General features: G+C 42.9%; 1 protein-coding gene across 3 annotated transcripts in view; it reads left to right on the top strand.

Annotated features, from left to right (window-relative positions):
• The window catches only part of LOC140614005 (inhibitor of carbonic anhydrase-like), a 56,340-nt gene extending 45,802 nt beyond the window's left edge, over positions 1-10,538 (top strand). For all 3 annotated transcript variants that reach the window (XM_072792695.1, XM_072792694.1, XM_072792696.1), the window contains 5 exons: positions 1,190-1,331; positions 7,103-7,167; positions 7,706-7,890; positions 9,160-9,346; positions 10,332-10,538. In XM_072792695.1, the coding sequence (XP_072648796.1) occupies positions 1,190-1,331; positions 7,103-7,167; positions 7,706-7,890; positions 9,160-9,346; positions 10,332-10,366 (614 nt within the window). In that variant the 3' untranslated portion in view covers positions 10,367-10,538. The remainder of the gene's footprint in view (positions 1-1,189; positions 1,332-7,102; positions 7,168-7,705; positions 7,891-9,159; positions 9,347-10,331) is intronic.
• The last annotated feature ends 3,031 nt before the right edge of the window (positions 10,539-13,569 follow it).

Here is a 13,569-nt window from a genome sequence, read left to right as displayed (position 1 = left end):
GCCTAGCTTGGTGGAGGACCCTACGGTCCATCCATTAGCCCCCGCTAGAAACCAAGCTGTCATCCTCCATGCACCAATCCATTAGCAGTGATGAGTCCCTCCACTGTCTCCCTCCCAATGTGTGCTGTTCTAGTCCAAACTGCCCTCATCTCCCCTGGACTATTACAGTAACCTGCTGCCTGCACCCCATATCTTCCCTGGATTCCATTCCATTCCATTCCATTCCATTCCATTCCATTCCATTCCATTCCATTCCATTCCCACTGGTAGACCAATCTTTACAAAGTGCAGTTCTGGAAATATCCTGCCCACTACCCTTGGTCCAGCATTGCTGTAGCCCTTCAGAAGCTCCCCATTTCTCTAAGGATAAAGAACAAAACTTACACAAAGGAGCAAAAGCAGGTCTGGACCTTGCCTCCTCCCAACTCACTCTTGGGCCTAGCCCAATAAACTCTTACTAACCTTTCTGTGCCTTTGCCCCCCACCCCAATGCCTCCCCTAGGCCGTTACATATGCTCCTCCCTGTCTGGAAAACTCTTGTCCCTTCACCCATCACTTAAGTAATTGCTATTCATTCTTCATCTCTCGACTTGAGGCCTCTCCCTGATTTCCAGGCCTGTACCAGATTCCTTTACCTGTAGCTCTAGAGAACCATATTTGTCTTTCCCATTGCAAGCTGGAGTAGGGGGTGGGGGTACAGATTCACTGGCGTGGCTCCTTGAGTTATGACTGTTGCTCATGGACTTGAGTTCCAGGAGCGTGGGGCCTATGTGATGTCCTCACCACAGTGCCCTGGGGTCCAGCCAGGGCTTGGCAGCTGGGCCTCTCAGGCCCCTTCCTGGATTTGGATCAAGATGGGATAACTTATAAGGGAGGGTAAGGATAGCAGAGATCAGGAAAAATGTGGGTATCAACCAGGTAGGGCTTTTGGTTTTGTTTACTCTCTTAGGATCACATCTGTGTCTGTCCTTCCATACTTCCACCCTGTGTCACTTCTATCCCATAGACCCTTGTGCCAACTTCAGCCAGTCCCTTTTTACTCTAGTTGCAAAAGGTTCTTATTTGTAATAATATGGTACCAAACACCTGAATGTGTCTTTACACCATTCTGGTAGTTCTAGAGACAAATTCTGCAGCTTTCTTGCTAACACGGGCAAGAAGAGCTGACCTCTTGTGTTTTTCTGCACAGATGAATTCTTCAGTCAAAGCTGTGCCCCTGGATCTGATCCAAATTCAAATCTCTGTGCTCTGTGCAGTGGTGGAAGCGACCCAGCCCACACATGTGCTCCCAACAACCATGAGAGATACTATGGCTTCAGTGGAGCGTTCAGGTGAGTAGTATCCGTGCAGCACCTTTCTCTTTGGCACCGATCCAGTGAACTTCTTGTCCTTTTCACCTTTTCTACCGCCCCAGAATCTGGGTGCTGCATATAGGAGGAACCAGAATTAGAAAACAGAACTGCAAATTCCCACTAGCCCCAAGGACTCAAGACCAGCTCCTTTCTGGAACACTTTTCTGCAGACCAGCTGACTTAGGGCACCTGAGGAGAGGCAAGAATAACGGGTGCAGGGTCATGACCCTGGTTCTACTTTTGTTCTTTTCTTCTGTATGATGTGAACAAGTCACAGAACCTTTCAGAGTTCCAGTTTAAAGTTAGAGGAGGAGTATTGGACATGTGCTTCTTACACCTGGCTGATGAGTAAATTCTATTTTATTTTTAAAATTTATTTTTTTAAGATTTTATTTATTCATGAGAGACCCACAAAGAGAGGCAGAGACACAGGCAGAAGGAGAAGCATGGTCCCTCTGGGGACCCTGATGCAGGATTCAATCCCAGGACCCTGGGATCACGACCTGAGCCAAAGGCAACACTCAACCACTGAGCCACCCAGGAGTCCCTAATGAGTACATTTTAAAAATAGGTATTCCTGTGCTCCTCCGGCCATTCAAGAAACCTTTATTGAGCACCTACTATGTGACAGGTACTGGTCTAGGTAGAGGGGTAGCAGCAACAAGACACATGTAGCTCCCCTGCACTTGTCTCATGGGGAGAGCAGGACAATAAACATATAAATGAGGGCCATGAGAGCCATTCACTTCCTGACTGTGGTAAGTGCTACAGAGGAACCAAGGGGGCTGGTGTAGTAGTGACTTGGGTAGGGGAAAGTTTTGAAAATGGTGGCCAGGGAAAGTCTCAGCAAGCAGAAGGGACCATGTGACCTGAGAATTAAATATGGAGAGGGAATCAGACCTGACAAAATACAGAGGAAGAGTATCAAGGAAGAAGGAACAGCAAGGACAAAGGCATGAGGTGGGACAAATCATGCTGTGTGTGAGGCCAGAAAAGAAGGCCCTGAAGTGGGGCATGGGAGGGAGTGGATTGTGCGGGTACAGAGGCCGGAGCTGTGGCATTGGACATGTCTCAGTGCCCTATCAGCCTGACCAAGGAGATAGATTTACTTCTAAGGATGCTGAGCAGCATGGGACACTTTGAGGCAGTAAGCATGTGGTGTGGATCAGGGTTTTCTGGCTGCTGTGTAGAGAATGTGTACGCATCTAGGAAGGACCCCTTTATTTGTCACACTGCCAGATGACTTTGTCCTGCCATCACCAAAGTTTTATCTCTCATAAGCCATACATAATGATGTATTTCCACAGATCCCACTACATGTATGCTAAACATGAAACTTAGGCTAAAGTAGCATGTGTGTGTGTGTGTGGGGGGGGGTTGTTTCTTGGTTTTGTTTTTTTACATCAGAAAGTGCATTGGTATTAGGGTTGATGGTCTTATAGGTACTAATATGATATCACAGAGGACCCAGAAAGGTCAGAACTCTGTCTTGAAACACAACTTGCCCTCTTCCCTAAATGAGGTTGGATACCCACGGAACCACCTTAGCTTCTGATGGCTCATTCCCCCCACTACCTTCTGCCTGCCTTTTCACTCCCTTGGGTTTCCTGACTCCAACAGCTCTTCATTCCTACAGACTTGTGACCTACAGATCCTGTAAACTCTTCTCCATTCTGTCTCCCCTTCATGTCCTTTTCCTCTCCACACCCAGCGTCCATTCCACAGCCAACCACAGTAATCATTCCCCCATGCATAGCCTCAAATGCCTGCCCGAGATCTCCTGGCTGAAGCAGGGCATTGGTTAGGTCCAAAGTTCCACTCCTTGGTGTCTTCACTGCTGGGATGCCTGACCCAACCCTCTCCCCCCTATTAAAGCAAGGAGAACCCACCTCAAATGTGCACATGTGCCTAGTCCCTTCCCCAGGCACTCTTCTAGAAGATGAGTCCATACTCTCTCCTTGCCTCAGTCTTCCAACACATCTCCCTCCATCTGTCATTCCTTTGTTTCCTATTTTACCTGAGAAAACTGGAGCAGTCCAAAGAAATGCCACAGTGTCTCACTGCCACATCTACCCCTATATGGCATCTGTGCCCACAGACACTGCCCTCCCTCCGCTTGCTTGGGTCACCTCACTCAGCCCTGTCCTGGACCTGCACCAGCCTCTCCTCCAACCCATCCAAAGACATTGCTTGGCACTTCTTCCCTCTTGCTCCTGCACCATCACATCTTCTCTACTAGGTCATTTCCACCAGCATCTACATGTGCTGCTGTTTTGTTCATCTTAAACATAAATACATAAGTAAAATCTTTCTTTGATTTCACTTTCCTCTCCGACAACTTCCCATTTCTCTTCTTCTCTTTACAATAAAATTCCTTGGGCAGTCCAGGTGGCTCAACTGTTTAGATCAGCCCAGGGCATGATCCTGGATACCCGGGATCGAGTCCCACGTGGGGCTCCCTGCATGGGGCCTGCTTCTCCCTCTGCCTGTGTCTCTGCCTCTCTCTTTCTCAATCTCTCTCTCTCTGTGTCTCATGAATAAATAAATAAGATCTTAAAAAAAGTAAAAAACAAAAATAAAATTCCTTGAAGGAGTTTAATATCCTCGCTCATTCCAATTTCTCTCCTTTCAGTCTCCTCAGAACCCAGTTTAAGAGTCTATTCCTCTCTCTCACCCCCAACTAGTGGAGTTGGTTTTATTATTGTTTTAAAATTACCTACAGAATTCATCTTCTCATTGCTGGTGCATATTCCCACCACACACCCCCTTTGGTTCATCACCATCTGCCAGCTGCACTTCTAAATCACCAATGACCTCTGTGTTGGTAAATAAATCTAATGACCACTTCTCAGTCCTTGCAATGCTTCATCTACCAGCATTATTGGCACCATGGATCACTTCCTCCCCATGGATGCATTTTCCTCCTTGGCTTCAGGACACCACAGTCTTTGGATTCCCTCCTCCTTCTCCTGCTACTACACTCCAGTCTCTTTGCTGGTTCCACCTTACTTTCCTACCCTCAGCATGTTGGTGTGTTCCAAGGCTCTGTCCTTGAACTTCTCTCTATGGCCTCAGTGATTTTATCAACTCTCCTGCCTCAGGGCCTTTGCTCGTGGTCTTACCTCATTGGGAGTGCTCTTCCTACTCATGTCATAGCTAGTTCCCTCATTTCCTTTAGGGTTTCTCAGGGAGTCTTTCCTAGCCACTGTAATTTCACATACACACACATATGCCTTTGCCAATATTTCATATCCCCCTTTCTTGCTTTATATTTTTAAAGCATTTTCACTCTTTAGAATACTATATATTTTATCTACTTGTTTAATGTCTTTTCCCTTTAATAAAATGAACAAAGTCTTCTTTGTTGAAAGTGAAAAAACCGAAGGTGCTTACTCTTTATAAGGCCTGAGACTTGAGCCTCAGAAATCAGCCAAGATACTTCAAGGTGAGAGTTGCCAGATGAAATTGAGGACACCTAGTTAAATTAGAATTCCAGAATGAATGTTTAGCATAAGAAAACACATTCTTCCTTCTTTGTCCTTCTCTACTTCTCCTCTTTTTCTCTCTCTTCCTCCTCCTCCTTCTCTCCCTCTTCACATCTGCCTCATTTTCTCTTTTCCTGCAGGATAGTTTTCTCTATTTCTCAGTCTACATGAAAGAAAATGTCTGTGACTAGCATTATTATTAGCTTCTCAGTTATAAAGAAGCAGTCAAACACAGACCACAATGTAAAAAATCCCAATTCTCAGGAAATGGGACTGTCAGCCCAGTTCCAGTGAAGGCTTCGTGTTGACATAACTCATGCAGCAAAGCTGCATTGTAAAGTTTTAGTTTTAGTTTTAGCTGTGACCAGATGGATTGGGGAGTGTGGGGGGAAGGAGTCAGTTCTCAAAGTAAGACCAAACAAGAGTCAAGAATTTTTAAATGAAATTATACAAGGGGAATTTTGTTTTCCTAGATATAAAAATCACATTATAATACAATGTAATACTGTAATACTATGATCAGTACATACTGGTTTGCATGCAAGAATGACAAACCAGTGGGAGAGAATAGACTTCAAAGACTTATTTATACATGGATACATTATATTTGGTGTATAACAAAGATGATATTTCAAATTGGGAAAGGATGACCTTGAGAGGTCAAATAAAATGAGTATGGCAAACTGGCCCCTAGATTTGGTGGGAGCAGATTCAACAGTCCCATAAGCTGACTGGCAGGAGTCAGTGAGGGTGGTGTGAAGGGGTGCTGATGGAAAGTGCAATGATTCCTTTTAAGTGTTTGGATGAGTGGGGGAGGGAGGCCCATCACTAAGAGCAGTGTGGGATCAAGATAGAGATTATTGCTTTTTAAAAAAGAAAAGAAGTATGAATGCTGATAAAAAGAGCCCAGTGAATGGAGAAAGACTCCAATTACACAAGGTAAAGAGGGTAACTATGGGAAGGTGCCTAAGAGTGTGGGTGGGGATGGGATGCAGGGTACCTGGGAAAGACACTTTTGTTGGGAGGGAGACCTCCACTCCTTCTTTGTGCCTAGAGAGCAGGAGAAGAGCACTGGAGACTTGGGCGGACAGATTTGGCAGAGGGAGGCTGAAAGAAAGCCTATGTAATGATATCTGTTTTCTCTGGGAAGCAGGAGCACCTGTCAGAGTGAGTGCTGCTGAGAGGGTATGTGGAGAGACAGAGGCATGCAGGAATCTGGAAAACATTTTGGTCATTGCTCTATAGAATAGGGAGGTGGCCCTCTCAAACAGTGGTTCTCACCATTAGGGCACCAAATCTCTCAGGGGGCTTGTTAAAACACAGCTTGCTGGGCCGCACCCAAGAAGTTTCTGATCTAGTAGGTCTGGGGTGGGGCCCAACAATGTGCAATTCTGACAGGTTCGCAGCTGGTGCCGATGCTGCTGATCCCAGCCCATATGTGAGAATCACAGATCTAGAGTAGAGCAAGGAAAGCAGGAAGGCCTAGAAGTTAACGATCACGAAGGTGTCTGGTCTGCTGCCTCCCTGCTGAGGTGCAGACACACCTGAGGCGGACGGTCATCCATATTCAGGCCTGGAATTAGATGAAGAGCAGGAAGAGGAAAGAAACAGGGCAAAGGGAATTTAGGAAAATTGAATGAGAGTAATTGATCCTAGCTAAGTATAGAGAGACCTGAAGTTAGGAGAGAGAGAAAACCAGAGAGGTGTTCCTGAAAATGAATCATTAATGTCAACTGCCAACTGACTGGATGTCGTAGAACTGATTGTTAATGTTGTATTCAACATTTCTCATAAGGGACTTTAAACACAGAGAAATGTTTTTCTGGGTATTAAGTGTGAACACATATCTAGTGATGCATATTAACTAGTGATCATTAAGGCTGACTAGACATATGGATGTGAAAAGACTACGTCAAGATCATGTCTCCCACGCTGATTTTAATCTCTGATGAGAGTCATCCTTGAATATGCCTGTTAATAGGAGAACACAAACTTCTTCTTTGGAGAAACCAATCAGTATTTAAAATAAGGAACCAAACAGTGGTTATCGACAATAGAAACAAAAATAAGCAGGTTTCTTTTTCTATTACTGTTCCCCTCTAATTCTCAGGGACAGCTGAGTGTTAGTTGTGTGTGTGGATGTGGTCAGTGTGCAGTGTGCCTGGGGGCTCCGGTGGAGGGGTTGTGATCTTCTCGGTGGTTCCCTCTGGGTGTCTCCATCTCCCACTCCTATTGATCCTCCCTGACCTAACCCTTGCTATACAGGTGTCTGGTTGAGAAGGGAGATGTTGCCTTTGTGAAGGAGACGACCGTCTTCCAGAACACTGAAGGTGTGTGCTTGTGCTGTCATTTCCTCCCTTGGAAAAAATCTGAGTTTGCCGGGAAGTCACTCCCCAGTTGGGCAACCAGGAAACTTATTAAAGCATGTCTGGTTCTCTTAATTTATTGGCATTCCTTATATATTTTGGATACAAGTTTTTGTCAGCTACATGTATTGACAATATCTTGTTTCTCTCTGAAAGGCTTACCTTTTCATTTTCTTAATGATGTCTTAATGATGAACATTTTAATATTTAATGTGGTTCAATTTATCAGCCTTTTTCTTTTTTTTTTTTAATCAGCCTTCTTTCTAGCTAGTGCTTTGTCAGACCTGTTTAAGAAATCTTTGCCCTTTAACAGGACTGAAAAGGCATTAACCAGAGAGGCTATGAATTTATAACCATGAATTTTTCTCTTCTGTTTTATTTTTAAAGTTTTATTTCATTTTCCTATGTCTGTGATTCTCCCAGACATCATTAGTTAGGTCACAGCCCCCGGGGGAGGGCACCTTGACTGAAGCTGTGGCTGACTGACCTTCCTTCTCCACAGGAAAGAACCCTGAAGCATGGGCTAAAGATCTGAAGCAAGAAGACTTTGAGCTGCTGTGCCTTGATGGTACCAGGAGGCCTGTGACTGAAGCTCACAGGTGCCACCTGGCCATAGTCCCAAATCATGCTGTGGTCTCAAGGAAAGATAAGGCAGCTTCTGTTCGCAGAATGCTCTTCAATCAACAGGTATAGGCACAGAGGAGGTCCTGTCCACACATTCCCCCCAACTGAGTGCTCAGGCACCTTCAGAACTGACTGACACACCTAGCCCAGTCTCATACCCTCTCTCCCTGGGCAGTGGAACTAGATTCTTGCAGCCCTGCCTCTGATGAAAGCAAAAAGCTAGCTGGTGGCTATGTTTACTTTGTGCTTTGGGGTTATCTAGGATATTCAAGTGGACTGAAAAAGCCTCGGACACATGAGTATCTGAAGGGTCTCCCTGAGACCCACTTGCCTTTCTGAGCACACTCCTGGTACCTCGTGGACTTGTTCAGTTCCTCCATGAGAGTTGTCTCTTTCTTCTTCTGTCACAGAAATAAGGGAATTGGCTCAGTGCCTTTCACACTAAGGTGAGGAGGTATATGTGGAAAAAGCAGAATGGAGGCTACTCTACCTGACTTAGGTTGGGTCCCAATGCATTGCTGAACCTGGGCAGACTGAGCACCATTTTAGGCTTCATGAAAGTTCAAGAGCCAACATTCAGCCAACTCATGACCTCTACAGGCAGCCAACAAAGGCTATGAAGTAGCAGGATGCCTAAACCAAATGATCTTAAGGAAAACCCAAAGCCTCATCTGCCTTTTGCACTCACACATCCCCTTCCTGGAAGAGCCCCAGATGAGTATATTCTGGCCACACATGCCAGTTAAAGGACTACAACCCAGGGAGAACCGGCAAGACAAAGGGCTCTTGGTCAGGTACTTCTGAAGGGATGTGTCTCCCAAAAGGCAAGCTGCCCCTGAACAAAGAAAAAGAGGAGAAGGAAGAGATGGAAACGGTCAGGTGCCTCGGGCAGACCTAGAGAAGAGGCAAGACAGCAAGGGCTTTGGGCAGCAAGAGGAAAGGTAGTATGACCCGGAAAGTTGAAAATATCCAGCAGTGATCGGAGTAGTGTGATACACTGGCCACAAAACTCGAAGCTTTTTTTTCCATTTAGCAATTACTTCACATACATTATCTCACTATTTAGTGTTATCTCCATTTACCAATGAGTAATCTGAGGTTCACTGAGCTCAAGAAGTTTCCTAAAGTCACATGACAAGGCAAAGCTAGGGCCAGGATTTGAACCCAGAGCCCATAATTTTTGCCTTAATAGTGCTGTGTGTCCCAAGTCTCCCAGGGGCTGGAGCTGAGCAGCACAGCAGACTCAGATCTGAGCAGAAGAAGCCTCAGAAGCACAGCCTCGTGCTCCCTGGCACTGTGCTCACTGTCTGTATGTCTGTCTGTCTAACTCAGGAGCTCTTTGGAAGAAATGGGTTTGAATACAGGATGTTCCAGATGTTTCAATCCTCATCCAAGGACCTGCTCTTCAGTGATGACACGGCATGTTTGGCTAACCTTCAGGATGGAACAACTTATCGAAAATACTTAGGACCAGAGTATCTTAAGGCTCTTGATAACATGGGACAATGCTTACACTCTGGTGAGTAGAATAAAACACTGAGGAACAATACCATGGGAATCAAGGTAAACATGTTTGTATTAAGGACCATCGTATGCCAAGCCCTGGGCCAGGACTGATAGGAACACATAGATGGAGAGGGCTTGCTCCTGGCCCTGCAGGAGGATGCAGACTTAGCAGTGAGGCAGCTCAATTAGACAACAAGTAAGAGGCTACCTGAAAAAAAAAGACCAAATCATTTGAAGGAGACAGAGAGTGTAATTGACATTTGGAAGTTAGACTTGTTTAATTGTGCTTTTCCATTTTTTTCATAACAAAATGAAAAGGTACACATATGTGAGCCCTTCAGTGTAGGGAGAAGGTTGGGAAATGACTCCTATATATCACTCATAAAGGATCAACTTTCAAAGATTATAAGTAAAATGTATAAATAATATCAACACAAACAAAATGAAGTTAGTACAATAGTGTACCCTTTCTAGTTTTTTATATACATATATATTAGAATGGCATAATTTATATGTATGTGTGTGTGTATGTGTGTGTTTTACAATAACATAGTTGCCTCAAAAAGGATTAAGTTGAAGAAATAAAATTGAGCTAGGATAATCAAATTTCTGGGAGTGTGCCTAAAGTTTTGTTGAATTATATTGTGTGTTGAAGATGATGAGAGCAGGAGGAAAGGAAAATGTAGTTATTTAAGGATAGCACTGATGTTAGTTAGGGGAGAGAGAGAGAGAGAAGAGAAGAGAATGAAAGAATTTTAAAGAATTATTACTGGGACTCCTGGGTGGCTCAGAGGTTGAGTGTCTGTCTTTGGCTCAGGGCGTGATCCCAGAATTCTGGGATCGAGAATTCTCTCTGTGTCTCTCATGAATAAATAAATAAAATCTTAAAAAAAAAAAAACTATTATTACCTAGCATTTACTTTCAGAAAACAGGAACAGACTTGTTGAGTAAGCACAGGAAGTACCTGAAAGTCTTTCTGTTATGTTTTGCTTCACAGAACTTCAGGACGCCTGTACATTCCATGTACATTAAAAACTGATCAAAGTGGGCAACTACAGAGATGCTCAGCGACCACAAATACGATGGAGACACATCCTTGCTTGTCTGCATGTGGGCCTCTATTAACCTCAGTTGTTTTAGAATTACATGTTATAACTGATACAAAAATTAAAATGAATAAAAACTATTGTGTTTTCTCAGAAAACTTCATTAAATGTCCTCAGATTTTTTTAAGGGGAGAAAACTATGTCTTTATACTAGAGTTATAGAGTTATGCTTCCAAATTTAGTATCTATTAAATTGTACCTTTTAAAAGAACTATATAATACTAGCTCATCTTCCCTCCCTATTCTTTATTTTACCCAAGAGTCAAATCACTTAAATAGAATTTAAGCAATAAATCTATCTGAAGGGAGTCTGAGTGGTGATTACAAGTGTGAAAAAAAAAAAGCATCTGTGTGTGCAGTATCAAGGACTTACATAATAAAAACAAAGGATAAGTAATGAGCTTGTCTATTTAAAAATATATTTGAACATTTAAAATTCATAAAGTGGAATCAAAATCATGACTCAGATTAATTGGAAAACACTAAAATTACTGCAAAAATCTAACCCTACTCCCTTTTTACAGTCAATTTCCTGAAAGTATGATTTACACTCATTTAAGTCAGTTTCTTATCAGAGATTTTGCTCTATCTAGTATTACCATAATTGCAGCTTATGGTAGTGCCTCAATAAATACTGAATGGGACCCTAAGGTATATATTGTTAACTGTTAGTTTTATGAGTGTAGGACTTCTGCTTCTGTCTGTGAAAGAGCAACCAGTACAGGACTTGCCCTCTTTCCATAAACAACTAAAAGATTAGACAAAGTGTATGAAACAACTGTTTTCAAACATTGGACAATAGCAGCACAGGACTCTGGTCCTTGAAAGAAGGGAAAGAAAAGAGGTAAGCAGAATGATGACCCTACTTTTTGTCTAGAGGGAGTTTCCAGATGATGGCACAAGGAGGGGAAACCCAAGAAAGCCTGTCTCACTGAGCTGAGGAAACAGAGAGGAGCATAGAGAAGTAAAAAGACTGGAGTTTGTATACAGAGGAAATCTGTAGAAGAGTCTCCTTGAATGTTTGGTGAAATACAAATCCACATGAGTATAGGATGAAATTGAAATCCATCCAACTAGACAAAGAATAACTGAGAGAAAACTATAAGCTGAATAATTCCCAGCACCCACACAGAGCTAGGAGTCATTTGTGTTCCTAATCAGAGTGAAGAGACCTAATCAAACACCTAAGGATTCCACTGAAGGTTAGATCTTGGATGTGAGGATAAATAAAGTAGCTGTAGACTGAAGGAGCTCCATAACTGCCCTGAAAATGAAACTAGCCTTGGTAGGATCCAGCTGATCTATAAGTAACTTAACTGCCTTCTAAAATAAACTTCGGGGCAGCCCCAGTGGCCCTGCAATTTAGCGCTGCTTTTGGCCCGGAGTGTGATCATGGAGACCCGGGATCGAGTCCCGTGTCGGGCTCCCTGCATGGTGCCTGCTTCTCCCTCTGCCTCTCTTTCTCTCTCTCTTTCTCTGTGTCTGTCATGAATAAATAAATAAGATCTTAAAATAATAAAATAAACTTCAATACCTATTAAAGGAAGACAACTAAATCTAAATACGTTGAAAATGCAGTATATGTAATATCCAGCATTGTATGCAAAAATTACCAGATATGCAAAGAAGCATAAAATTTGACTCAGAATCAAAAGAAAAATCATTCTATAAAAGCATACTTAGAGGGGCGCCTGGGTGGCTGAGTCGGTTAAGCACCAGAATCACAACTTTGGCTCAGGTCATGATTTCAGGGTCATGAGATTGATTCCTGTGTGGGGCTCTGTGCTCAGTGCAGAGTATGCTTAAGAATCTACTTGAGATTCCCTCTGCCTCTCTTCCCTCTCTCTCAAATAATAAATGAAAGCTTTTTTTTTTAAGCCTCCACAGACCTAAAAACCAAGGAGATGATAGTATTTAGATAATGAACTTAAAAAATTTTTTTCTTCAAATTTTTATTTAAATTCTTGTTAGTTAACATACAGTGCAATATTGGTTTCCAGAGAAGAATTCAGTGATTCATCACTTACAACACCCAGTGCTCACCACTAGTGCCCTGCTTAATACCCATCACACATCTAGCCCATCCCCAACCCCCCCATCAACCCTCAGTTTGTTCTATTGTTAAGAATCCCGTATGGTTTGTTTCCCTCTCTCTCTTTTTCTTTCCCCTCCCTTCCCACATGTTCATATGTTTTGTTTCTTAAATTCCACATGACTATAATCATATGGTATTTGTCTTTCCTGACTGACTTATTTTGCTTAGCATAATTGACTAAGTCCATCCATATTGCTAAAATGGCAAGATTTCATTCTTTCTGATGGTTAATATTCCATTGTACATATATCTTCTTTATTCATTCATTAGTTGACGGACATTTGGCCTCTTTCCATATTGTTATGGAAATAATGCTTATTGTTATTGTTGATAATGCTACATACATCAGGGTGCATATACCCCTTCAAATCTGTATTTCTGTATCCAGTGGGTAATTACCTAGTAGTACAGTTGCTGGATCATGGGATAGTTCTATTTTTAACTTTTTGAGGAAATTCCATATTGGTTTCCACAGTGGCTGCACCAGTTTGCATTCCCACCAACAGTGTAAGAGGGTTCCTCTGTCTCCATATCCTCGCCAACCCCTGTTGTTTCTTGTGCTGTTATTTTAGCCATTCTGACAGGTGTCTCATCGTGTTTTTTAAAAAACTTTTTTCTTAAAAAAAGATTTATTTATTTATTCATGAGAGAGACACACACACACAGAGAAGCAGAGACAAAGGCAGAGGGAGAAGCAGGCTCGCCGCAGGGAGCCCGATGTGGGACTTCATCCCAGATCCTGGGATCATGCCCTGATCCAAAAGCAGATACTTAACTGCTGAGCCACCCAGGTGTCCTTCATTGTGGTTTTGATTTGTATTTCTCTGATGATGAGTGACGTTGAGCATCTTTTCATGTGTCTGTTAGCCATCTGGATATCGTCTTTGGAAAAATGTCTATTCATGTCTTCTGTCCATTTCTTAACTGGATTATTCATTTTTGGAGTGTTGAGTTTGATACATTCTTTATAGGTCTTGGATATTAAGCCTTTATCAGATACAGTCAATTAACTTTAAAACAGTTGTTATAAACAT

This window comes from Canis lupus, chromosome 22 (genome assembly GCF_048164855.1).
Source record: "Canis lupus baileyi chromosome 22, mCanLup2.hap1, whole genome shotgun sequence".
In the NCBI taxonomy this organism is placed as follows: domain Eukaryota; kingdom Metazoa; phylum Chordata; class Mammalia; order Carnivora; family Canidae; genus Canis; species Canis lupus.
This window is presented reverse-complemented; position numbering and strand designations above follow the sequence as displayed.